Source organism: Plectropomus leopardus, chromosome 24 (genome assembly GCF_026936395.1).
Source record: "Plectropomus leopardus strain MGB_pleo_1.0 chromosome 24, ASM2693639v1, whole genome shotgun sequence".
Taxonomy (NCBI): domain Eukaryota; kingdom Metazoa; phylum Chordata; class Actinopteri; order Perciformes; family Serranidae; genus Plectropomus; species Plectropomus leopardus.
Window position 1 is genome coordinate 17,892,914 of NC_142199.1, and position 25,173 is coordinate 17,918,086.

Sequence of the window (25,173 nt, forward strand, 5' to 3'; positions counted from 1 at the left end):
AAATGCAAATCAAATTTGAGACGGTCATCAGATAAACAGTTTAATGAATCCTGACCTGAGAGTTTCCAGAGTACCGTGTGGAGTCTTGAATCCAGCAGACAACAGCTTCACTCCTGAATCCTTCAGATTGTTGTTACTCAGGTCCAGCTCTCTAAGACAAGAGGACTGGGAACTGAGGACTGAGGACAGAGCTTTGCAGCTTCTCTCTGAGAGGTTACAATCACTCAGTCTGGAAAGAGAGTAAGAAATGAATATGTTTTTTTCCCCTCTCCTATAAAAGATATAAGATATTTACAGAAAAATAAATTCCACTTACAGGGCTTTGTTGGAGGCTTTGACCACTGGCAGCAGCCTCAGAAGAGCCTCCTCTGAAGCACAGTATTTCTTCAGGTCAAACACATCCAGATCTGTTTCTGACGACAGTAATATGAAGACCAGAGCTGACCACTGAGCAGGAGAAAGATTATCTGTGGAGAGTCTCCCTGATCTCAGGGACTGTTGGATCCCCTCCACTAGAGAACGGTCATTCAGTTCATTCAGACAGTGGAACAGGTTGATGCTCTTCTCTGCAGATGGAGTCTTTTCAATCTTCTTCTCAATGTACTGGACTGTTTCCTTATTGGTCTGTAAATTACTTCCTGTCTGTGCCACTAAACCTTGTAAGTGTTTCTGATTGGTCTGCAGCGAAAGACCGAAGAGGAAGCGGAGGAACAAGTCCAGGTGTCCAGTTCGACTCTGCAGGGCCTCGTCGACAGCACTCTGGTGGAGATATTTTAGTCCAGCTTTGTGTTTCCTCTTTTCAGACTTGTATGTCGATTGTTTTTTCGACAGCAGATTGACTCCAGAGTTGATGAAGGTCAGATGGACGTGAAGAGCAGCCAGAAACTCCTGAACACTCAGATGGACGAAGCAGAACATCTTGTCCTGGTACAGTCCTCTTTCCTCTTTAAAGATCTGTGTGAACACTCCTGAGTACACTGAGGCTGCTCTGATATTGATGCCACACTGTCAGGTCGGACTCATAGAAGATCAGGTTGCCTTTCTGCAGCTGCTCAAAAGCCAGTTTTCCAAGAGACTCAATCATCCGCCTGCTCTTTTGACTCCAGTGTGAATCTGTCTCAGCTCCTCCATCATACTTGATGTTCTTCAGTTTGGTCTGAACCACCAGGAAATGGATGTACATCTCAGTCAGGGTCTTGGGAAGCTCTCCTTCCTCTTTGGTCTTCAACACGTCCTCCAGAACTGTAGCAGTGATCCAGCAGAAGACTGGGATGTGGCACATGATGTGGAGGCTTCTGGATGTCTTGATGTGGGTGATGATTCGGTTGGCCTGCTCTTTATCTCTGAACCTCTTCTTGAAGTACTCCTCCTTCTGTGGGTCAGTGAATCCTCTGACTTCTGTCACTATGCCAACACACTCAGGAGGGATCTGATTGGCTGCTGCAGGTCGTGTGGTTATCCAGAGGCGAGCGGAGGGAAGCAGTTTCCCCCTGATGAGGTTTGTCAGCAGCACATCCATTGAGGTGGACTCTGTGACGTCAGTCAGGATCTCGTTGTTGTGGAAGTCCAGAGGAAGTCGACACTCATCCAGACCATCAAAGATGAACACGACCTGGAAGTCTTCAAACCTGCAGATTCCTGCTTCTTTGGTTTCAGTGAAGAAGTGATGAACAAGTTCCACCAAGCTGAACTTTTTTTCTTTCAGCACATTCAGCTCTCTGAAAGTGAATGGAAATGTAAACTGGATGTCCTGGTTGGCTTTGTCTTCAGCCCAGTCCAGAGTGAACTTCTGTGTTAGGACTGTTTTCCCGATTCCAGCAACACCCTTTGTCATCACTGTTCTGACTGGTTCGTCTTTCCCAGGTAAGGCTTTAAAGATGTCTTCTTGTCTGATGGTTGTTTCTGGTCTGTCTGGTTTCCTGGATGCTGATTCAATCCGTCTGACCTCATGTTCATCATTGACCTCTGCAGACCCTCCCTCTGTGATGTACAGCTCTGTGTAGATCTGGTTCAGAAAGGTAGGGTTTCCTGCTTTAGCGATCCCTTCAAACACACACTCGAACTTCTTTTGCAGGTTATATTTAAGTTTACGCCGGCATATTGGAGCATTAGTTCCTGAAAAACAAAAAAATAAAATAAAATCAATTTGTGGGTCCTACAGAACATCTAAGAAACCATTCATTTTATCACCAATGTGTGAAACCCCGCCATCGAGTCAGTCTTGGTCCCTGCGGCACATGACCCTGTGATGTCACAAGCCAAAAAGGCAAATTTTTCAAAGTCTGCCAGCTAGCTTTTCAAGAAAAGGAACAACAAATGCAAGCTAGCACCAAACTGCTAACTGTGAAAGGACAAAGAGCGACCAGTTTCCACTTTTTCTGGGACCACAATTCTTCTCCACTCTCCTCTCCATTCATAAACTGACTGGTAATGTAAAAGTGCTCGGATAACATCAGCACAGTAAGTCCTTGTTTTCACCAAGCAGTCCAGTTCAGCACACTTTAGAATTGTTATTTTCCCATTTCCATTGTGAAAATTTTGAATGGTACTAATAGCTCCTGCCCCATTTTTGGTCACCCCTCTGCTTGGCATACCTAACACTGATCCGATACTAATTCATACATTTGCAACCTATAACTACAAAGTGAAATTATATTTTGTAGCCTGTAGCAGCAGTTATAGACTGATAAAACCTACCAAAAACGTTTAAGATGGAATGTTTACTTGTAATGTTAGTTGACAATGTGAGTCAATCAACACACCTTAAATGTCAATTTGACAACACTGACCTTTCTTTTACTACTTTATTCATTAATTTATATTAATTCATTTTTGTAGCTTTTTTTGCCTTTATTTGACAGGACAATGAAGTTCAACCGAATAATATTTTCTAATCCTTATTTCACGAACAAGAACGTGCCACGGTAATACTTTGAACCACAAGTTCCCAACAATTGGTGCCGCTAATGACCCTTTTCCAGCAAAATGACGTGTCTACACAGGTTTTTCTAATCAAAGGAAAAAAATAGGCAATAGACTACTTTCCCATACCAGTACAAAAGCCATGATCACGGCTCTGCAGCAGACAAGCATGTCTTACTGTTTTTGTTTTCTCTAGTGTGCTACATTTAACATACCAGACAGGCCACAACACATGTTAGTAAGCAGTAGTGAGCAGCATGGAGGCCAGTGAAAATGTCACAGTGGTTACTTTTATTTCTTACTGATTCAATATGTCTTTCAAACCAGGTGCTGATTTGTTTGGAATGATGTTAAAGGGCTGCTTGGGTGGATACAAATGGTATTTTGTATTCAGGCATTAGCGACTGAAAATTAGTGAGCTCACCCACGTGTTTCCTGTTTCCATAATCGCCAATCACAGTTGGAGCACGTAAATACCTGTGACAACGATAGTCACGTGTCCCAGGAATCAACGCGGATTGTAAACTTTCTCATCCAAAACTAAAGCTGTTAGTGGGTGTTTGTTGGGTTATTGTGCAGTGAAAAAGGGGCAAAGGTCTTGTATGCAAACCAATCATCCTCTTTCTAACCCGGCACTCTTTGTCTACTTTTTCTATACTTACCATAAGCTCATCTTAGTTGTAGTTTTTCCTGGTTCACCGTTTTGTTCTGAAGGCTCAGCAGACAAAAAAAACTTGAATCTTTACTATTAACTACAAGAATTTCCCATGTTCCTCCTTCCGTGATGTTAAATCTTTAGAGAAATCCTCTTACTTCTTTGCAGGCGGTCAGCCAGCTCCTCTTGCTTCATTTTCCTCAGGAAGTGCAGAGAAATCTTCAGGAACGCCTCTCTGCTGCTCCTCCTCTGCTCTTCATCCTCACTGTCCAACACCTCCTCATCCTCCCACTGACTCTCTGAGCATTCTGGGTAATCTGATCTCAGAACCTTCTGGATCTTCTTCAGCTCATTCTTCACAAAAGTAACAATGTTCTCCTCCAGCAGCTGGAACAGAACATTATGTGAAGGACACAATCAAACAGATCCATGTTGGTCATTGGAGATCATTGTGAAAAGAATAGATATAAATGTAGTACCGTACATGCACAGACCATAATTATGGAGTCCAGGTGTGCCTGATGCTGCTGGGTAGACGGACTACAGGGAACCTCTAAGCCCTCCTGGTCCACTCTGTGGATGAATCATCAAAAGTGAGCTTGCATTGTCGGACCAAACAGAGACAAACACACAGTGTTGTTAGTACAGCTGATCCCACTGAGAATCCGCCGTCTGGTCCGAAGCCCTCGGCAGTTTTTAGGTCATCGAGTTCAGTTCAAATTCCTCATCACATTGATGTTTCTCAGTGTCAGCACAGCAGCGATCTGAAGACTGATGACCCCCCTCCCTTCTCCAGGGATCTTTGACTCTGAGGGGTGCATTTTGTTGTCAGGCCTTTCGTTCTCACAACAACAGCGTTTCCGGGGGCCTAAAAACGCAAAAATTTGGAACCGGATTGTGTAACCCTTTCTGTCGTCAACTGGCAATGCTCGAATCCAGTGAGTACGGTGATGCCGACGCCGCACTTTTGGCAACACGTTTCGCACAAACAGCCATGTGCAATAGAAGGACAACAATGACAACAGCGGACTACCGAGCTGTGATTGTGCTGCTGACTCTACTCTAACTCTGTTGGTTCTCATGAGTGCGTTCACGAATCGTCTTGTGTATATTCACCGCTCTGTAGAAGAACGCCTTTATGCCCATGTGTCTGGTGTCCTTCTATGGTGCGTCACTACAAAGTTACACCGCCAAGTTTAAACGCCAAGGAAAGACTCTTCCGTTTTTAGTAGGGCCATTCTTGTCCAAACGAGGCCTGAGTCTACAATTACCGCTTGGTACTGTTGGGTAACAAACACCAAACTTCCTACCTCTAGAAAACAACCCCTCACACTAAGACAAAAGCTTTCATTCTCACAGTTTTTAAGACATCATAATAGTTGAAACATGAATGTCATATTCATCTTACTGTTGTTCAGGTCCATCTCTAAACGTGATAGGTTCAAGCTTTGACCGGTTGCTCTTGAAGGACATACAGCTGGGCGCAGGTGAGTCTGAATGGATCCTGAAAGGCAAACCGACAAAGAGGATACTTCTTACCTCAAATAGCTTCTGCGGAAATCAACAAGAAAAGTTCAGTCAGCAGGCGCAGGAGGGACAGATCAGGTTTTTGAATACTTTTCAATGGTGTCTTCTGTTTATGTACCTCTTACTTAATTATGTCCCCTTTTTAAACTCAGTGCAGATGTATTTGGATCTGTGTTTAAGTGCTGCTTAGAAGGAGATGGACAATATTTAGTGACAGTGTATTTCTGCATCTCGCCGGTCAAGGAACAACAACAACGACTATCAACGGCATAAAGGCCTAAAAATTAACTTCTTGTCTTCAGACAGATCAGAAGCTCCTCACCCTATCTCCAAGGCTGAGCCCAGACACCCTGCGGAGGGAACTAATTTTAGCCGCTTGTCCCTGCGATCTCATTCTTTCGGCCACTACCCAGAATTCATGACCATAGGGGAGGGATGGAACTGCAGACACTGCGCCAAACCGCCTATCCATTTCACGCTCCATTCTACCTTCACTCGTGAACAAGAACCAAAGATACTTGAACTCCTTCGCTTATGGCAACAACTCAGTCCCCACCCAATGGGGGCATTCCAACGTAAACCATGGCCTCAGATTTGAAGGACTCTGATCCCGACCGCCTCACACTTGGCTGCAAACCAAATCAGTAATATCATAAAATTATTAGGAACTCACCTGTTTGCAGCAGAGGGTTGCTGTGGTCTAAAATCGATGAGACGTCCATTTGACCAGTCGCTCTTGACGGACACACAACTGGGTTCAGGTCCAGGTTCGTCTGGTATCGGCTGCTGCTCTAAGCTTCAGAACAAAAACACAGAGAGGTTTTAGTGTTGAGCTGTGACATGGAGAATAGTTGTGGACAGTCAGAGACAGTGGTCTCACCTCGGAGCTTTGGTGCGTCTATTATACTCCCCACAGAGAGTGGTTTTCGTGGGAAGGAGTCCCTCTTTGTCCTCCCAGTGATTCATACTGCTCAACTCACACACACTCTTTCATCTGGAGAGGAAACACAAGTCCATCATTTCACCTACTGATATTTTTTTCTGAGTTTTCTCTACAGAAATATGCAGAAGTTTCTCTTTTTTGCATATTTTTTGTGCATGCAGTACCTTTGAGTTTATTCTGGAGAATATTCTGGAGAGTAATTGTCTTTGTTCTTGCATTGTTGTGATAATTATATACATACATTTGCATAAAGCAAACATATTTGTCCACTCCCATATTGATAAAAGTACAAAAAAAAAGAGAAATAACCCTTAAAGGTTAATTTATAACAGACACAAAATGATTAATTTATGATTAATTGCAAATTAACTAAGGACAATCATGCAATTAATCGTGATGAAATACATGTTATTGTAACAAAAATAAAAATAAACTTCTTGTAGGCTACTATTATAAATATGCAGTTATCCATATTTTGTTTGGCATATGAGGAAGTGCTTTTTTTTTTTAAACTTCACTTGCAAGATGGCAAATCTAATATAATCAGGAACGAAAAGCAAAGAACAACTATACAAATATACAATGCCAGACCCCGCAGTTACTTAAAAAAATCAAAAAAGTAGGTGTTTGGTAAAAGTGTAAAATAAGTGAAGGGATTTCCTCTTCAAACTATGGGATAAACACACCAGACTGATTCAAGATGATTTTATCTTTCCCCATTAAGCGAACATAAAGAGATACACACAACATCTGTTGCACATATAAGATCACAAGCTAATGTTGATAAGTCGAAATTAGACTGATATGGTCCTTTAAGACCAGTCTGGAGGTGTGTTTTTACATTTGTAAATATGTACAATAAAAAAACGGAGTGGGGGCTTAACCACGTCTTTTTCGCGTTTCTTCCAGCCCAGCAGATTGCTGCTACATCTAATACGGCGTCGACGTATGTTTCAATGAGCTACGCGGTGTCTACCTGTTTGTAACTTGTGTTCAAAGTGTCACATTACCTTCAGCTGGAGGTTCAGGCGGAGAAAAACAAAACGGCGCCACGACTGATACAGAAAGAGAAAGTAAACTTTGAACAGGAAACAGAGAGGGGGAGTGGGCGGGGCTTGGTTTTTAAGCGTGAGTCATACTTAAGATACTTAGGAACATTTTGGAAAGCAGGACTTTTACCTGTAGTGGTTCACAGTAGTACTTTCACTGCAGTAAGGGTGTAAATCCTCCTTGTTCTGGTCTCACCTGTGAGAGGCTGGTTGCCGGTGTAATGCGCCATCTGGTGGATATGAGCAAAATTAGGTCCTTCAAAATAATACCCTTTCAAACATGTAGAAATAGAAATAAAAAAGAAATTATCAGAATTATTTTGGGTAAATATTATATACATAAGTGCAAATTGAAACTTGCCAAAAAGAATAAAGTCAACAACTATTTATCTTCCATAAAAACACTTTCCAAAGATGATCAGTCCTTGAATGAGTTATATAATGTCATCTCTAAGGCTCTTGCACTTGCTGTCTATGGTTTATTTTCTAACATACTGTAGATATATAGGCTATTTGTTTTTGTAATGTTTCATATGCAAGCTGCTGCTCCTAATGGGATTGTATACTTTTTTTTTCAAATAAAATTAAAATTAATAAATAAAAAAACATAAACACAAATTTCTCTTTGTCATGAATAAAATTGATTTTTTTTTTTACATTTATCTCATACCAAGAGATTCTGGAAGGACATTCGCATATACATCATTAGCAATGTCTTTAATAATTTTACATTATTATCCGTAATGCTGTGTAATTAAAAGCATAATAACACTGTAAGACAAAGTGTTTCATAACATAAAACTACATTACATAATTATAACCTAAATGTAATTTTTAAACTTTTGTATAAATCACAGGGACTTTTATTTTCAACGTCTTGAATGCGGCGACACCGGAAGCAGTTCCCCGTACCGTAATAACTTTGTAGATACGATACGGCGAGTGGTTGATTATATCGCTTTTTTCTCTATATAATATATCGTCAGTATTGCGTTATCAGACCCTTTGTGTGTCTGTAAAAATCTGTCTGAATGGATTCTTTGCTGTTTATACTTTTTCCGATATGTTTTCCCTCTTGACAGATCTCATTGCAGCCTGCAAAGCTACATAATTTAGGTTAGCATGCTAGCTGGAAACGGGACTGAGGTTAGCATCACAGCAGCAGTTAGAGTGACTGTTTGATGGAGAGCAGACTGTGTTTTTATGAAGAAAAAGTGATATTTGTGTAAAAATGTCTGAAGTCCACATGCTGAAAGCGTTAATGAAGCAGAAACTACCTGCAGGCAACACAGTCGTCAGTGCACCAGGAGCGCGGCTCTATTCTGGAATTTACGGTAAGTGAAAAGCGCCGAAATGGTAAAATATTATAATTATATAACAATTTTTTTTTTTTTTTACAATAAAGAGACACTCAGATTGATTATGAAATAACATAATAGACGAGCCAGGTGTTATAACAATGTTACATACACCGAAACTACAACAGAAGTATAATGTACATCCGGGTTATGTCTGGATTTCACAATAAAAGTTTCCAGAGTGATTTCATTTTGAAGTTTAACCCTTTGACACCCGAGCAAATTTGATTTCTTAAAAAAGAACACACATGAAGAAGGCAATTAACAATTTCACAAAAATTAGCCCCAAAAATAAACGAAAATAACTTGGATAGTTATCAAGAAAAGCGAAGTAAGGAAGTGATGTTAAAAAGTGTTTCAAATAATTAAATAAATAAATAAATAAATTTATTTTGCAATATAATTTAGATATATAGTTATAATTAAAATAAAACTAGATTTATGGACATTTTCCCCGTTTTTGTGTTTTTTTGATTATGTAATTTTCTTTTTTTAAAGCTAATTTCTTGCGTCATTTTCTTTGCATGTTTTACCAGTTCTTCGTCCATTTTCTTTATGTTTCCAAAAAAATTCAGACCCATTTGCTCATGTTTCAGATAATCGTAAAAATGCCAAATATTGGCCCGAGCAATTGACCAGGCTGATAATCTGTCAATTCCTAATAAATAATAATAACTATAACAATAATAATAATCTTTGACCTGTCAGGTTTTATAATGTGTATTTCTGTATTTGACTCTGACCTGCAGATGTCCAGCAGCTGTTGGTGAGAGAAGACGTTCCTCCTGAGCAGCAGGAGTGGAGCTCCAGTGTGGACCAGGAGGCCCTGCATATTAAAGAGGAGCAGGAGGAGCTGTGGGGCAGTCAGGAGGATCTCGACAAGTTCCCGTTCATAGCTGTCCCAGTGAAGAGTGAAGATGAGGAAGAGAAACCCCCGTCCTCACAGCTTCATCAAACCGAGGACATGGAAGCAGACGGAGAGGACTGTGGAGGACAAGAACCGGCCAAGAACTCAGATCCGCGTCCAGATCCTCATGACAAAACCGGAGACTCCTCTGAGACCGACGTCAGCGATGATGACTGGACGGAGCCCTCGGGACTTCAGTCAGGTTTAAACTCCGTTGTGAATAATGGACGTAACTCCGAGAAGGAGACATTCATCTGCTCCGAGTGTGGAAAACCGTTCGTCCACAAGACGAATCTGAAAAGACACATGAGGTGTCACACAGGAGAGAAACCGTTCAGCTGCTCGTTTTGCAGTAAAAGCTTCACTCGGAGGGAGCACTTGGTGGCTCACGTGAGGTGTCACTCAGGAGAGAAACCTTTCAGCTGCTCCGTTTGTGACACGAGCTTCAGTCACGGTTGGTCTTTGGAGAAGCACATGAGGGTCCACACCGGGGAGAAACCATTCGGCTGCTCGCTTTGCGGCAAAAGGTTCAGGCAGCGCTCAGATTTGGTCGCACACTTCAGAATCCACACAGGAGAAAAACCTTTTCGCTGCTCGGTTTGCAACACAAGTTTCACTCAGAGACACACGTTGGTCCAGCACATGAGGACCCACACGGGGGCAAAACCGTTCGTCTGCTCGGTTTGCGGAAAGAGCTTCTCACGGAAGGGACACATGACGAGACACATGACGGCTCACACAGGAGAGAAACCGTTCAGCTGCGGCGTTTGTGACAGACGCTTCACCTGGCAGTCGCAGTTTAAAAGACACGAGTGCGCTGGTGGGAGCAGCAGAGCGTCAACCGAACATTAAAAAGCAACCCGGAAAAAAAACTTCCGGATGTCTTTCACCTGTATTCAAAGGTTGACAAGAGTAACGTGCAGGTACAGATGCAGCTGTCCTGTCTCTACCTGTCCCCAGGACTGTAAATGTTACAAAAAAATAAAAAATAATTAAAACAGCGTCATTTGCATTAGCTGCACACCTGCTGCACTTCCTCTATGAACCACAAGAAAACTAAACAGGAAATCGTACGATTGAGAAATTCGGACACGTTTTTTTCAGCGCATTTAATGTAGATTGAAAAAAAAAGGTCCGTGCGCATAGGATTTGTTTTTTCCGCCACCTGCTTTTTTTTAATCTTTGAAGCTTCCACTTTAAGATACTACCAGATCCCAGGATGAAATAATGTCCCACGGGAGTTATTTTTAACCCTTTATTACACCTATCCCGAACCTGAAAAAGAAAAAAAAAAAGGTATATGTTATAATAAGACAAATTAACAAATTTTTTTCCCATACAATTCTGACCACAGGAATTCGATAAAATGGTTATTTTGAGGAGTCCAACACATCTTGACTCTACACAGGGACACAAAAATTATATACGGCATATACATACAAAATGAACAACTTTTTATCGAGGCACGGTAATACAGTAAAACGTAGAAATTCAAATAAATAAAATATATAAGGGGAATGACATGAGATTTAAAGTAAATGAATAAAAAAAAAGGGTAAGTTGTATACAACAATCCACTAGAGGTCATCATATATTTCTGTATAGTTCATAATATATAACAATAAAAATAAAAACAACAACAACAATATTATTTGTTGTGAGTGCGTCCTGTAGAGATTTTGGTCGATAACCAGTCCTGCACATCCTCTCAAAAAGTCATAGAGTACATACAGCAGCAGCTGGTAGTTCCGCAAATCCTTGCTACTTTTTTGTTATATTTGTCTATTTTTTCGGTACTATGGCCTCTTTTGCAGAAGCACGACTTTTCTATGATAGAGTGGCACTTATCAATTTTCGGAGAAGTTGTGTGGGGTTTGGACTGAATGCAGCAGACCGCGAGAGAATCTCCACCGGTGGCTTGTGCCGAATGACAAGTCAGACCAGAGTGGAGAAACTAAACTGAAGGCACCAGACAAAGAGAGGGAGGAGAGCTGGTATCAAGGCGAGGCTGACCCGACCTGGACCGAGAGCTGTTCCTCTACCAAGTCTTATTTTGTCAAATGTAAAGGAGATAAAAGTGGATGAATTGCGATTCAGGCTCATTCGGCAATGGTTTCTCAACACAAGAGACACACCTTTAACACCTTCTGCTGAAGCATGACTTTTCTACGATAGAGTGGCACTTATCAACATCGCATGAAGTCTCCGGGTTTGACGGAAACTCGTGGTATCCAGGAAGTGCCAAGTAAAGTAAAATCAGAATAATATGAGAAAAAGCTTGTTACTTTATGAGAATAAAGCCATAATGTTACGAGATTAATCTTGTAAATTTACAAGAAAAAAAGTCATAATATTACAAGATCAAACTTGAAAATTTTAAAGAAAGGTTGTAATATTAAAAAATAGCTAACGGTACATTTTTGATTAAAACTTGCAAAATTTAAATTAAAGCATGCTCTACCAAAATATCGATTTATCCTGTCATGGTTAAGGAAGTGGAGCTAAGCTAACAACATAACAATAACACAATAGCTCTCAGGACACGAAAATAATGAAAAGAAATCTTTTTTTTTGCTGATTTTCTGCTGCTCTTTTCTTTAGGTACTGTAAAACGTTCAATAGTTACTTTGTTAATAACTATTGAACGTTATAATAAAGCTTATAATTAGGGCTGGCTCAGGTTGACTGGACCAGCCCCTAGTTAGGCTGACATAGGATCAATCTGTCGGGGGACTTTCGATGATACACTGAGCTCCTTTTTCCTCCTCTTGTCATGTCTGTTCACTACATTACGCTAACTCCACTGCCTCTTCAGAGCATTCCTGCTCCCTTCTTTCCTAGTTTTCCAGGATCCTGGCTGCAATCTTGGCTGCGCCTGATTGTGGTGATAGCTGTACTGGTGCTGTGATCCTGCCCTTGATCGTGCTCGTGCTGTGGCTGCACTGATACTGTAACCCCAGCTCCCTCTGATCGGGGTCTTGGTTTTGCCGTTGCTGTGGTCCTGTCCGAAGCTACGCCTGTGTTGCGGGTCCTGGTTGCGCCGATGCTGTGATCCTGCCCTATCTACTGCCCTTATTATGAATCACGCCCCCACTATCAATATACAAGCAAATAAACAAATACACATGGTATAAAAATGACAAAATTACCAAAGAGGCTATTTTCTATGTTTTTTTTACACAACTTTCAAGAACTTTATTGTCAATGCGCAATTATAACGAAATTATGAATGCTTCTATGAAAACTTCACATTTCTTTCCATATAAAATAAGACATAAATCTAGCCAACATAAGTACACAATACAAATAACAACATGGAGCGGCATCACTCTTCTTGCGCTGCTTTCAGTACCCTTTCACATGTATTTAACCTTTTGAAAACTGAGCAAATTGGTGCAATTTCTTTAAAAAAATATGGGGGAAAAAAATCAAAAAGCAAATTGGTAAGAAATGATTCACAAACTTTAAGAAATTAGTGGATTTAGATTCGGAAAATGTCTATGGAAGAACAGTAAAAAAAAAAAAAACCCCAAAAAAACTACAAACTGTATGCATGATTATCATAATTACATTTTAATGTCACAGAATTCTTGTAATTTTTAAGCACTTTTTCCATATCTTGTTTGTCTTTTTTTACTGTCTATTTCATTTGCATTCCTTTTTTTTTGCAAAGAAATGTCTGGTAATTTCCTTGTACTTTTTACTAATTTCTTGCTCATTTTTGGGTCATTTCTTGTTACGTTGCTCATTCATTCAAAGAAACCAAACAAACTTACTCCCGTTTTCACAGGGTTTAAAGATTTAGACAGATAAAGCATTTCCCTCTTTGTGCTTCAGCAGCGTTTTTTAAGTATGTGGTCCTTTCCCATTGCCAGTAGAGCAGAGCTGTGTACACGGCAGTTTTCTAAGTATGTGGTCCTTTCCCAATGCCAGTAGAGCAGAGCTGTGTACACTGCTCTGCAGCTGACGGGCATGCCTTTCAGTGTGTGGGTTTTTTGTTTTTTTTTCTTGGTGTGTCACGTTTCATGTCACGGACAGGCCCAGAGAACAGGTTAGTAAGCAGTAGAAAGCAGCAATGAGGCCTGGGAAGACTTTACAGCAGTTACTTCTCTTCATATATCACTTCTTGATCATTCTTTTTCGAACTCAGTGCAGATTAATTTGGATCAATGTTCAAGCACTGCATTGGTGGGAAAAGATGGTATTTTGTGGTGACGCATCATTACATTTTGCCAGTAAGGGGGCTAAAGTAGCACGTCCCCCCTGAGTGTTGTGTTTCAATCAATACCGAAGGGAGGCGGAGACTATAAACTCGGGGTTTCCAGCCCGCCACCATCAAAACATCTCCTGCCATAAATAGATTTTGGAGCTGTACCACTCATTAGCATGTTCGGTTATTGATAGCAACACACCGTGGGAGCGCAGAGCATACTCTGGGCACAGGTGGAGCAGTAGAACATCAGGCACATTAGAAGTTAAACTCAACCGCTCGTTCTGCTGGGTCAAAATTGAGTCTAACTCGCCTCTGCAGCAGCTGTTCCTCTCCATCAATCTGATATGATCAGCTCTGAACGGATCTACAAATCAACTATCAAACACGCAACTCACAAACTGCTGCTGAGGAAAAAGAGAACTCACGAAGAGCTCCACCTGCGCTGCGTCCATGGAACTGCAAAAGGTCAGAATTTAGAGACGTGACACAAAGGGACACACGTGCATTCAACCCTTAGAAACCCAAGCAGATTGGCTTGATTTCTTTCAGTTACAGGAAAATTAGCTGAAATTTACTCAGTTCATCTCCCGCTGCTGCTGTTGCCGTCACACTTGTGTTTTTTGAGCTGTTTCCGCCAACTGAACCCTTGACCGCAGACGATGCACCTGAAGGGTTTCTCCCGCGTGTGGACGACCATGTGCTGTCCCAAATTTCCCCGCTCCCTAAATCGTCTCCCACAAACGGAGCAGCTGAACGGCTTTTCTCCTGTGTGGCATCGGATGTGTCTCAGCAGAGAGTCCTTGTAACCGAAGATTTTACTACAGTGAGGGCAAGGAAACGTCTTTTTCTTAGGGTGTCCCGTCTCTCTGACAGGGACTTCCTGTGTGTTTGACCTTGACTGATTGTGTGTTTGGTTTGCACCATGTTGCGAGGACTCACCGACACACTGATGGAGATTGAGCTGATAGGCCCAGTTGAACTTTTTGCTACATACACTGCAGCTCAGTTTTTTCTCTTCCATGTGGATTCTCATGTGTCGCTGTAAGTGTTTTCTCCACGGAAAGTTCTTCTTACAAACCGAACAGCTGAACAGTTTCTCTCCTGTGTGAGATTTCATGTGTTCCCACAGGAGTGTCTTGCGGCCAAATGTTTGTCCGCAATCAGAGCAGCGGAATGCAATCTTGCCGTTACTCATTCCCGTATCGCTTTCCACAGTCTTTGTTGCGGAATTCTTGCCCCCAGTACGTAGGTGGAAATGCCCGCCTGGATCAGAGTTCCTGGTTGCCCCTGGTCCTCCATGGTCCTCTTTGTTCTCCACAGTTTGGTTAAGCAGTACGGACTGCTGATAGATGCACGTATGATTTTTGAGCTGATAAAGCCAGGTGAATCCTTGGTCGCAAACACTGCAGTGGTACAATTTGTCTCCTGTGTGGCGTGCCATGTGGTACGTCAGGTGAACCTTCTGTATAAACCTTTTACCACAAACTAAGCAGCTGAAGGGTTTCTCTCCTGTGTGGATTCTCATGTGTGTCTTCAGATTGGAGTTTTGGCTAAACTGTTTACCACACTCGGAGCAGCGGAACGACCTCTTTCCAGTGATACGCTTGTTGTTTTTCTGGGCGACTAAACCTGGTTCTCTGGTCTCACTGACTAAAGTCTTTAGTTCAGAAGAGTTCCCGGTCTTGTCATAAGGATCTGGATGTGGATCTGAGTTCCTGGCCGGTTCTGGTCCTCCACAGTCCTCTCCATCTGCTTCCATGTGTTCAGTTTGTTGAAGCAGTAAGGACGGAGGTTTCTCTTCCTCATCCTCACTCTTCAAAGGGACAGCAGTGAACGGGAACTTGGTGAGATCTTCCTGACTGCTCCACAGCTCCTCCTGCTCCTCTTTAATGCGCGGGGCCTCCTGGTCCACACTGGAGCTCCACTCTTGCGACTCAGGGGGAACTTTTTCTTCACTCACAGTGGCTTTGTAGACGAAAGATGATGAACCATCTGAAGGTAAAGGTGAAACACAAATATGCAACCATTAATGTAGACCTTCATACTTCAAGACACTTGCTCTATCATTTATTTCAGCAATATGACATCTCCTGGTTCACCCTGAGTCTTAAACTTTATGGACGTGGTCCAGAGGAAATGTAAACCTTCTAAAAAGATGTACCAGTCACATAAGATTGAGTTATTTTGGTACTTTGAGAACCAAACACTCCAGATGAGAAGTTCAGGGATCACCATCTAGACCAGGAAATACTTTCTTTGCCTCAGGGCCACTTTTGCAAGATGACAGGAGGCCAAGCAGTCTTAGCATTTTAGGACATTTCTAGAATTTAAGGAAATGTATGTAATTTTAGGACATTTCTGAGACTTTAGTACATTTCTAGGACTTCAGGATGTTTCGATGATTTTTAGGACCCTTCCTAGGATTTTAGAAGATTGAGGATTTTCAGGTGTGTCTAGGATTTTAGGAAATTTTCAGGGTTTTAGGACATTTCCAAGATGTCAGGATGCAAGGACTGTCCAAGGATTTTAATGTCTCATCGATTTTAAGACATTTCCAAGATTTTTTTTTTTTTTTTTTTGTTTTTAGGAGGTTTCTAGGAGTTAAGGACATTTAGAGGGCTTGGGATGTTGCTAGGAGTTTGGGACATTTCTAGGATATTCAGACATTTCTATGATTTAAGTATTTTGTAAGATTTAGGACATTTCCAGTACTTAAGAACATTTCTAGGATTATAGGACATTTATAATTTGAGGATGTCTCAAGTATTTGAAGACATTTCTACGATTTTAGGACGTTTCTAGAACTTTGGGACATTTGTAGCGCATTTGTACGATTTTGGGGCTTTTGAAGATTCAGGACATTTCTTGGATTTTAGGACATTTCTAGGATTATGGGACATTTCTAGGATTTAAGGATGTTTCAAGATTTTTCGGACATTTCAAGGGTTTAAGAATGATTTTGTGACATGTCTTGGATATTGCTACACATTCAGGGTCTTAGGAAATTTAGATTTAGGACATTTATAGGATTTTAAGACCTACCTAGGATTACAGGACATTTCCGGGACTTAAGGAAATTCTCGAGAATTTGAGGACATTTCTAAGATTTTAGGATGTTTCTAGTTGAGGACATCCCAAGGGTTTTAGGATGTTTCTAGGATTTGGGGATATTTCTACAGTCTTAGAACATTTCTACGGTTTTACACATTTCTAGAATTTTAGGACATTGGGGGCTTAGCTATGGCCTCTGTCAGAGGGTGTGGGGGATCCTCCACTGGCCCTTTTTTAATAAACAAGCTATATTTTGATGCTGTTTTACGCACCCTTATGCATACCAAAACTACAAAAACAATTCACACATGAACCACTTAGCTTTTTTTTTTAACTGGTCAGGAGGCCACCTGCCACTTTATCGGGGGGCCAGATTTGGCCCTCAGGCTGCGAGAATCACTAATCTAGACGTCTGCGGGATATATCCTCTGAAACTAACTTTGTATGTAACAAAAAGATGTTGAGAAGATCTCCATCAATAATACAATTTATCCTTTTGGACAAATTAAGAAATGTGCAAAGTTTAGTAAAGATACTGCTTGGGGTTTAGCTTTTATTTGAATAGGACAGGTCTTGGGCTTTTATTTTGAAGGCCAAGAATGCTAAACATCCGGCGTGCGTGTAAATATTAGTGATTTGACGCAGCTGCAGGACGATATCTGTTAGGTTATATCCAGGTTGCTTGTTTTAAGACAACATCTTGAACAAAAGTATTTGTCATAACTCTGATTAAATAAAGTAGACAAATCTTCAACAGACCGACTCTGTTCGGCTCTGTGTCCACACGGAGCTCCACAGATCTCCATTGTCGCTCGGTCTCTTTAAATCGAGAAAGTTCCTCCTCGTACTCCGTTATGGTTCTCTCAAACAAACCGAATATTTCCTCGGCAGCCGCAGACAGTCGTTGCGCCACCAGCGCCCTCAGCACCTGGACGTTGGACATTTCACTGACGGAGCTCAAACATAAAAATACAAAACAGGAGAGCCGTCGTTACAACAAAGCGCCATATTGTTTCAAGTTAGCCACAAATTACTTCCGGTGTGGTGAATTTTTGGGCTTCAAAATAAAAGCCTCAAGGCTTACATAAGGAAGTACAAACTCTTTTCTTTCAATGCGTTTTTTTTTTTTTGGTTTTGGCAGATATTTTTTTTGGTGATTATTTTTTTGGTCTTTTAAAAAAAAATCCCCAAAATGACACAATTTATCGCAGCCGGAAACTATAAAAACAGAAATCATTATTGGATTTTTACATTTCCAGACACATGGTTTGCTATATACAGGTTTGTAAAACTAATTCCCATGACTTTTCCAAAACTTTCAGGGCATGCTTAGTTTTCATATCTTTTCCGGGCCTGGAAAATGTCTTTTCTTCCCCTTCCAAACTTGCACATTTTCTAAAAAAATCCCCAAAATGACACAATTTATCGCAGCCAGAAACTATAAAAACAGAAATCATTATTGGATTTTTACATTTCCAGACACATCGTTTGCTATGTACAGGTTTATAAAACTAATTCCCATGACTTTTCCAAAACTTTCAGGGCATGCTTAGTGTTCAAATCTTTTCCAGCCTGGAAATTGCAAATTCCATGACTTTTCCAGGATTTTCATGACCGTAAAACCCTGTACAGAAGTGAATGAATATGCTTAAGCTGGTCTCTGAGCAACAATTTATTGTAGATTTGTAAATCAGTTGTAAAACACACGGCGAGCAAAACGTCTGTGGGTTCATGGAAACGACTGTAGCAGCTCAAGTTATTTCCTTGCAAAGTGTTATGAGGCTTGTTAATTTCAGCGTCTTTGATAAAAATGTGGTTGAAGCCTCGTCCGTCAGGCAGTTGTTTGCTGGTGTTGTGGAAAAGAAGTGTGCGCAGTCACTGTGGAGGGAGAGGGATGCCCCGGGGGTCTGTGACATGACCCTCTTGCAGGTTCTTTACCAGCTGGGCCAGCCAGCGCTTGGTGGTGGTGTCGTCCTTCAGGACCTGGGCGAACGTGGTGTCTTTGAGCTGGTCGGGTAGGCACTGACGCAGAGCTTCTCTGGCTCTGCACGAGACCAAACGAACACAGAACATCTCTACACATTTGACCTTTTTCTCTGTTAAACTTTGTCATGATTAGCGCGTGAATTCTCAAGTTTTGGCCAAAAAACATGTTTTGTTGGATCACAGTGACCTTTGACCGCCAAATTGTAATCAGTCCAAGTGGACGTTTTTGTCAAATTCCGTCATGGCTAAATTGATGTAACGCATTTACAAGAATGAGACTGAGGAGGTCACATTGACCTTGACCTTTGACCTGTGACCACCAAATTTGAATTCCATTCATTCATTAAGTCCAAGTGGGTGTTTGTGCCTAATTTCAGGACGTCCTCAAGGTGCTCTTGTCGTAACACAATCACAAGAATGAGACAGATGAGGTCACGATGACCTTGACTTTTGACCACCAAATTCAAATTAGACCTACTTAATCTTTGATTCCGAGTGGATGTTTGTGCCAAATTTGAGGGAATTTCTTCAAAGCACTCTTGTTATAACGTGTTCATGAGAATGAGACAGATGAAGTCACAATGACCTTGATCTTTGACCTATAACCACCAAAACTGAGTTCCATTCACCTCATTGGTGAGTCCTAGTGGACGTTTGTGCCAAATTTTCAATCCTCAAGGTGTTCTTGAGGTATTGCGTTTATGCAAATGAAATGAACAAGGTCACAGACACCTTGACCTTTGACCACCGAATTCTAATCAGTTTATCGATGAGTCCAAGTGAACGTTTGTGCCAAATTTTTACAAAAATTCCCTCACGGAGTTCTTTAGATATCACAATCAAAAGAATGGGTTGGATGGACAACTAAAAACTGCTATTGCACCTATTGAGTCCTCAATGTTGGTCTTAAGATCCGATCTCTCAGATTCAGTGGTAAAAGTACCTGGAGTTGTCCGATAGGCGTAAGTAGCAGCGCACCACGTGCTTCAGTAGGCGTGCTGACGGCTCTTTGGAGAGCTGCAGGACCATTTTGCCCTGAAACAGAGAAACAAATGTTAAGGCCAAAAAAGAAAAACACAAAAAACGTTCAATTTTATAATGAAGCCAGAATCTTACGAGAATCATAGCAACATGGGAGAAGCGTTCATATGTTTGACATATGTACGCCAGCCCCGTGTCATCCAGGAGGATCTTCTGTAGGATGAAGGTTGCAACCTAAAAAAAGTATAAACCACATGAATGCTGGCCCGGAGGGTCTACCAAAGCACTCGATAAATTGGGCGGAATAAGGTCGGGTCAGGGCACCGTTTTGGAGAGCTCGCTGCCGGACTCCATGATGCGAAGGCACAGGGGAATGATCTCTGTGGTCAACAGGAAGTTGATAACTTCCTGCTCATCTGTTTTCACCAAAGCGCCTGGAAAAGAGTTGACATGACGAACCAATGAGATCGAACATTGTGAGGACCTGAACAGTAACTTCTACAAATACACAGAAAATAAATCAGATTCTGAAAATGTTACATGACGTGATATATCGGGTTATAGTGGAGTGTAACTGGGGTGTATTTGGTGTATTTGGTCGTACTGAGTTCTAGTTCAGTGTATTGGGGTGTATTTGGTCGTAGTTCTAGTTCAGTGTATCGGGGTGTATTGGGTTGAGGTTGAGGATGAATGTACTGGGGCGTACTGGGTTGTAATTGAGTGTTTTGGTGTATATGGGGATGTATTGGGTTGTACTTGGTAGTAGTTGATTGTATAGGGTTGTTATTGAGTATAGTGGGTTGTACTTGGTTGTAACTGAGTGTATTGGGTTGTACTAGGTCTTAATTGAGTGTACTGCGTTGTAGATGATTGTACTGGGGTGTACTGGCTTGTAGTTGAGTGTATTGGGGTGTACTGGGTTGTACTGGGTTGTAGTTGATTGTACTGGGTTGTAATTGAGTGTATCGGTGTGTACTAGGTTATAGTTGATTGTATTGGGTTGTCCTGGGCTGTAGTTGATTGTATTGGGTTGTACTGGGTTGTAAATCAGTGTATTGAGTTGTACTTGGTAGTAGTTGATTGTATGGGCTTGTCCTGGGCTGTAGTTGATTGTATTGGGTTGTACTTGGTTTTAATTGAGTGTATTGGGTTGTACTAGGTCTTAATTGAGTGTACTGGGTTGTAGATGATTGTACTGGGCTGTACTGGGTTGTAGTTGAGTGTATAGCGGTGTATTGGGTTGTACTGGGTTGTAGTTGAGTGTATTGGGGTGTATTGGGTTGTACTGGGTTGTAATTGAGTGAATTGGTGTGTACTAGGTTATAGTTGATTGTACTGGGTTGTACTGGGTTGTAGTTGAGTGAACTGGGTTGTATTTGAGTGTATTGGGTTGAACTGGGTTGTAAGAGTGTATTAGGGTGTACTGGGTTGTAACTGGGCATATTAAGTTATAGTTGATTGTATTGGGTTGTACTAGCTCTTAATTGAGTGTACTGGGTTGTAGATGATTGTACTGGGATGTACTGGGTTGTAGTTGAGTGTATTGAGGTGTATTGGGTTGTACTGGGTTGTAGTTGATTGTACTGGGTTGTAATTGAGTGTATTGGTGTGTACTAGGTTATAGTTGATTGTATTGGGTGGTACTGGGCTGTAGTTGATTGTACTGAGTTGTACTGGGTTGTAGTTGAATGAACTGGGTTGCAAGAGTGTATTGGGTTGTACTGGGTTGTAGTTGAGTGAACTGGGTTGTATTTGAGTGTATTGAGTTGAATTGGGTTGTAAGAGTGTATTGGATTGTACTGGGTTGCAGTTGAGTATATTAGGGTGTACTGGGTTGTAACTGGGCGTATTTAGTTATAGTTGATTGTATTGGGTTGTACTGGGTTGTAGTTGAGTGTATTAGTGTGTACTGGGATTTAGTTGACTGTACTGGTTGTGCTGGGTTGTAGTTGAGTATAATGGGGTGCACTGGGGTGTACTGGATTGAAATTGAATGTATTGGGAAGTACTGGGGTGTATTGGGGGTTTTCTTACCTATGACTCCTAAGCTGGTGAGGCGGAGGTACTCGAACGGCCGCGTTTTGCTCACCGTGTGTAAGAACGGGTAGAGGAAGAGGGGGATGTGCGCAGCCAGGAAAGCTGACCTGTGAACCGCAAAAACGCACTGATTTGTTTTTTGATGTAACTTCATTGCTGCACGTCTTCTGACCATGGACACGTACCTTGTCTCGGGATAAGAGGCAACGCACTGAAGGAGCGCGAGGGCGTTACACACTCTGTTGGACTGGTGTGCCGTCAGGGTCGGGGGGTTGATTGATGGGTAGATGTTGACGATTTCCTAAAAATGACGAGAATGAAAAAGCAGGTAAAGCAACATATGTATCATCAGCTCCAGTTCAGTGTCTGTGTGTGGTTCATACACATTTTTGTGGTAGGGTGGTGCAAAAAGGGGGAGGCACTTAAAATAATTTTTTAATTTGTTTTTTTATTTTGGCTTGAGGGGAGCAGCATAAAACTTTCTTTTTGTATTTATTTTACTGATGATTTTTCACAAGCATGTTTTTTTTTTTTTTTTTAACAAATATTTTCTTAAATATTTTTCGGTGATTTTAAAAAGAAAAATTCTGTGGTTTTTTTTCTTTCTTTGAGAAATTTTTGTTGATTTTAAAAGGACAAAAACATGTTGAGGATTTTTTTTCTTCAATTTTTTTTGAAGAAAAAGAAAAAAAAAGGCGTTTTTCCTCTTTCTTTCAATTTTTTGGTGATTTTCGAAGAAAAGAATTGGCTTCTTTTTTTATTCCTTACTTTTTTTTGGGCAAATTTGAAAGAAAAAAAATGTTGGCAATTTTTGTTCTTTAAAACAATCGTGGTGATTTTTAACAGGAAAAAAAGTGGGGTTTTTTTCCTTTATAATATTTCATAATTTTTGGGGGTTTTTTTGCCTTCCAAACATAATCACCAAAAAAATGAAACCATGAATCAGCCAAATACTGTAACATCAGAAATTATGGTTGAATTGTTTTAAATTTCTGACGGTTCTTAAACACATCTTGTTGTGCTTTTCCAAAACTTTCCCAGGTCTGGTTATAGCTATTTGCAAAATTCCATAACTTTTGAGGGGGGGTTTTTATGACCGTTTGAACCCTGTCTGAGGCTCTGCGCTGGCAGTGTCTGAGGCTCTGCGCTGGGAGTGTCAAAGGCTTTGCGCTGGCATGTCTGAGGCTCTGTGTTGGCATTGTCTGAAGCTCTTGCGCTGGCAGCGTCTGAGGCTCTGCGCTGGCAGCGTCTGAGGCTCTGCACTGGCAGCGTCTGAGGCTCTGCACTGGCAGCGTCTGAGGCTCTGCGCTGGCAGCGTCTGAGGCTCTGCGCTGGCAGTGTCTAAGACTTTGCGCTGGCAGCGTCTGAGGCTCTGCACTGCCAGCGTCTGAGGCTCTGCACTGCCAGCGTCTGAGGCTCTGCACTGCCAGCGTCTGAGGCTCTGCACTGCCAGCATCTGAGGCTCTGCACTGGCAGTATCTGCGGCGTAACGCAGAGCCCGGACTCACCTGCAGCAGAGCTGCTATGGTGCCGCACGAGTGCCAGAGCATGGGAGCCAGGTCGGGCACAGACTCCCTCTTCTTGCTGAGCTCCAGCAGGGCGTTCTCCCGCGTCTCAGGACTGGACAGCTCATTGATCCACTGGTAGATCTTCTCTCTGTCCACTTGAGCCAGCGCTGTGGTTACAGCCTGAAAACACAGGAAGTCATGGAGCGCTTATCCATATGCAGTATATTTAAAAAATAGTCTGTCAGCAAGCCTCCAGTTCGGAAAAGCAGGGTGGAATCTGACACGGAAGCTAAGCAATGTACTGCTGTGAATGAGGACCAGCAACAACAAAAAAAATAATAACTATATATATATATATATATATATATATATATATATATATAAATGTTAAAATTTTTGATAAAAGTTATGATTGGAAAATTATTTCTAAAAAGCTAGAGAAAAAATGCCTTTTTTCCCCTTAATAATTCACCACGATTTTTTTAAAAGAAAAAAATTGCAATTTTTTTTTTCAAATTTGCCAGAAAAGAAATTAAGAAAAAAAGCAAATTCTTTTTTTCAAAAAAATTATAAATTTTTTTTTTTTTTTAGAAAAACATTGCCCAATTTTTTTCTTTGAAAACCACCCCCAAAATATTTAAAGAAAGACGAGAATCCCCTTTTTTATTATTATTTTTTTTTAAATCTACTAAAATGTTTGGATGGAAAAAAAAATCCTCAAAATTTTCGTTTTCTTTTAAAAACACCAAAACTATCTCAAAATATGTAAAAAAAAACAAAAAACTCTAAATATAGCTCCACTTACACCGAAAGTCTATTTCTTTGTAGAGCCTAAAACACGTTTTGACCTAACTTATTATTATTATTATTATATATCAACTTAAATATAACACTATAATCTGTTTTTTTATACTAAAAGCGTGCCGACTGACATCTATTTTATATATATTACACTTTATATGGATAAGCGACCTATATAACACCATTTAAAAAAAAATATGAACTATCCCTTTAACCTCAATGTAAACGGTCACATTTTTTTAAATTAATTTTTAATGTTGTATATGTAGCTGCTGATTTGACTGACTTTTGATGTGCCGTCGCTGACTGCCGTTAGCTGCCGTCCGGTGACACTCACCGCTCCCGTAGCCAGCATGGTCTGTAGTTCCGGTCACCGACACACCTGTCAGACACCTGAGGCCCGGACAAGTCAAACGCAGCTGTTTTGCTCCAACACGCACATTAGCCCAGGCTACGCTTAGCCTCCATGTTTAGCTCTGCGGGCTAACGGCTAACGATAGCAAAACACTTCCGGGGTCATTCATTTCGAATTAAAAGCATCGTTAATTTGATTAAACATAAAAGTGGTTTGTTTTCTTTAAATACACCCAAAATATGTTTAAAAAACACGAGAGGAGGCTTGTGTTCTTAAAATAATAAAAAAATATGTAAAAAAAAAACAAAAACAAAAACAACAACAACAAAAAAAACCCCAAAAAACATGAGAAGAGCCTTGTGGTCTGAAAATAAATTTAAAAAAATGTAAAAAAAACAAACAAACAAACAAACATGGGCAGATCCTTGTGTTCTGAAAATACACCAAAATATGTTTAAAAAAATACATACGAGAAGAGCTTTATGTTCTTAAAATAATAAAAATATGTAAAAAAAAAAAAAAAAAAAAAACCACGAGAAGAGCCTTGTGGTCTGAAAATAATTTTAAAAATGTAAACAAATAAACAAACAAACAAAAAAACAAACAAACATGGGAAGAGCCCTGTAGTTTTTTTAAAATTATTTTAAGAACATATCTTAAAATAATAGAAATATGTAAAAAAAAAAAAAAACATGGAAGAGCCATGTGGTCTGAAAATAATAAAAATGTGTCCAAAATAAAAAAAAAAAAAATAAAATAAAAAATGGGAAGAGCCTTGTGTTATGAAAATGCACCAAAAATATGTTAAAAAAAACACAAAAAGAGCCTTATGTTCTTAAAATAATAAAAATATGTAAAAAAAAAAAAAAGCCCCAAAAAA

The 25,173-nt window shown here is 40.7% G+C and overlaps 4 protein-coding genes across 5 annotated transcripts; 1 reads left to right on the forward strand and 3 right to left on the reverse strand.

Annotated features, from left to right (window-relative positions):
* Positions 1–312: 312 nt before the first annotated feature.
* Positions 313–7,151, reverse strand: LOC121962895 (protein NLRC3-like). Its single transcript, XM_042513216.2, is given in 8 exon segments — positions 313–1,006; positions 1,008–2,115; positions 3,736–3,964; positions 4,072–4,150; positions 4,986–5,081; positions 5,778–5,900; positions 5,985–6,098; positions 7,058–7,151. Coding segments are annotated over 7 exon segments (2,415 nt in total). The 5' UTR covers positions 6,071–6,098; positions 7,058–7,151.
* An 843-nt stretch (positions 7,152–7,994) lies between these two features.
* On the forward strand, positions 7,995–10,361 carry LOC121966832 (uncharacterized). The gene is made up of 2 exons (XM_088074379.1): positions 7,995–8,430; positions 9,204–10,361. The coding sequence occupies exons 1-2, from the start codon at positions 8,328–8,330 to the stop codon at positions 10,211–10,213; spliced, it is 1,113 nt and encodes a 370-aa protein (XP_087930505.1). The 5' UTR covers positions 7,995–8,327; the 3' UTR covers positions 10,214–10,361.
* A 2,160-nt stretch (positions 10,362–12,521) lies between these two features.
* On the reverse strand, positions 12,522–18,156 carry LOC121962618 (uncharacterized). Its single transcript, XM_088074363.1, has 2 exons — positions 17,385–18,156; positions 12,522–15,566 (listed from the first exon to the last, which is right to left on the reverse strand). Exons 1-2 carry the CDS (start codon positions 17,566–17,568, stop codon positions 14,155–14,157), a joined length of 1,596 nt encoding a protein of 531 aa, XP_087930489.1. The 5' UTR covers positions 17,569–18,156; the 3' UTR covers positions 12,522–14,154.
* A 128-nt stretch (positions 18,157–18,284) lies between these two features.
* Positions 18,285–24,456, reverse strand: cnot9 (CCR4-NOT transcription complex subunit 9). Of its 2 annotated transcripts, none has more exons than XM_088074380.1 (8): positions 24,225–24,456; positions 23,138–23,317; positions 21,815–21,930; positions 21,627–21,736; positions 19,917–20,026; positions 19,728–19,826; positions 19,555–19,646; positions 18,285–18,669 (listed from the first exon to the last, which is right to left on the reverse strand). In XM_088074380.1, exons 1-8 carry the CDS (start codon positions 24,291–24,293, stop codon positions 18,501–18,503), a joined length of 945 nt encoding a protein of 314 aa, XP_087930506.1. In that variant the 5' UTR covers positions 24,294–24,456; the 3' UTR covers positions 18,285–18,500. The 2 variants fall into 2 exon arrangements, with proteins under 2 accessions (XP_087930506.1, XP_087930507.1); XM_088074381.1 differs by having other exon boundaries at positions 24,276–24,453.
* Positions 24,457–25,173: the final 717 nt, after the last annotated feature.

Excerpts from the sequence above, each read along its gene's own strand:
- LOC121966832 (XM_088074379.1), top strand. The coding sequence starts at position 8,328 with ATGTCTGAAGTCCACATGCTGAAAGCGTTAATGAAGCAGAAACTACCT. Across the intron at positions 8,431-9,203 it reads GCTCTATTCTGGAATTTACG|ATGTCCAGCAGCTGTTGGTG; the intron begins GTAAGTGAAAAG and ends TCTGACCTGCAG.
- LOC121962618 (XM_088074363.1), bottom strand. The coding sequence starts at position 17,568 with ATGTCCAACGTCCAGGTGCTGAGGGCGCTGGTGGCGCAACGACTGTCT. Across the intron at positions 15,567-17,384 it reads CACAGAGCCGAACAGAGTCG|ATGGTTCATCATCTTTCGTC; the intron begins GTCTGTTGAAGA and ends CTTTACCTTCAG.
- cnot9 (XM_088074380.1), bottom strand. The coding sequence starts at position 24,293 with ATGCTGGCTACGGGAGCGGTGAGTGTCACCGGACGGCAGCTAACGGCA. Across the intron at positions 21,737-21,814 it reads GCCTCTTATCCCGAGACAAG|GTCAGCTTTCCTGGCTGCGC; the intron begins GTACGTGTCCAT and ends TGCGGTTCACAG. Across the intron at positions 18,670-19,554 it reads CGCCTATCGGACAACTCCAG|AGCCAGAGAAGCTCTGCGTC; the intron begins GTACTTTTACCA and ends GGTCTCGTGCAG.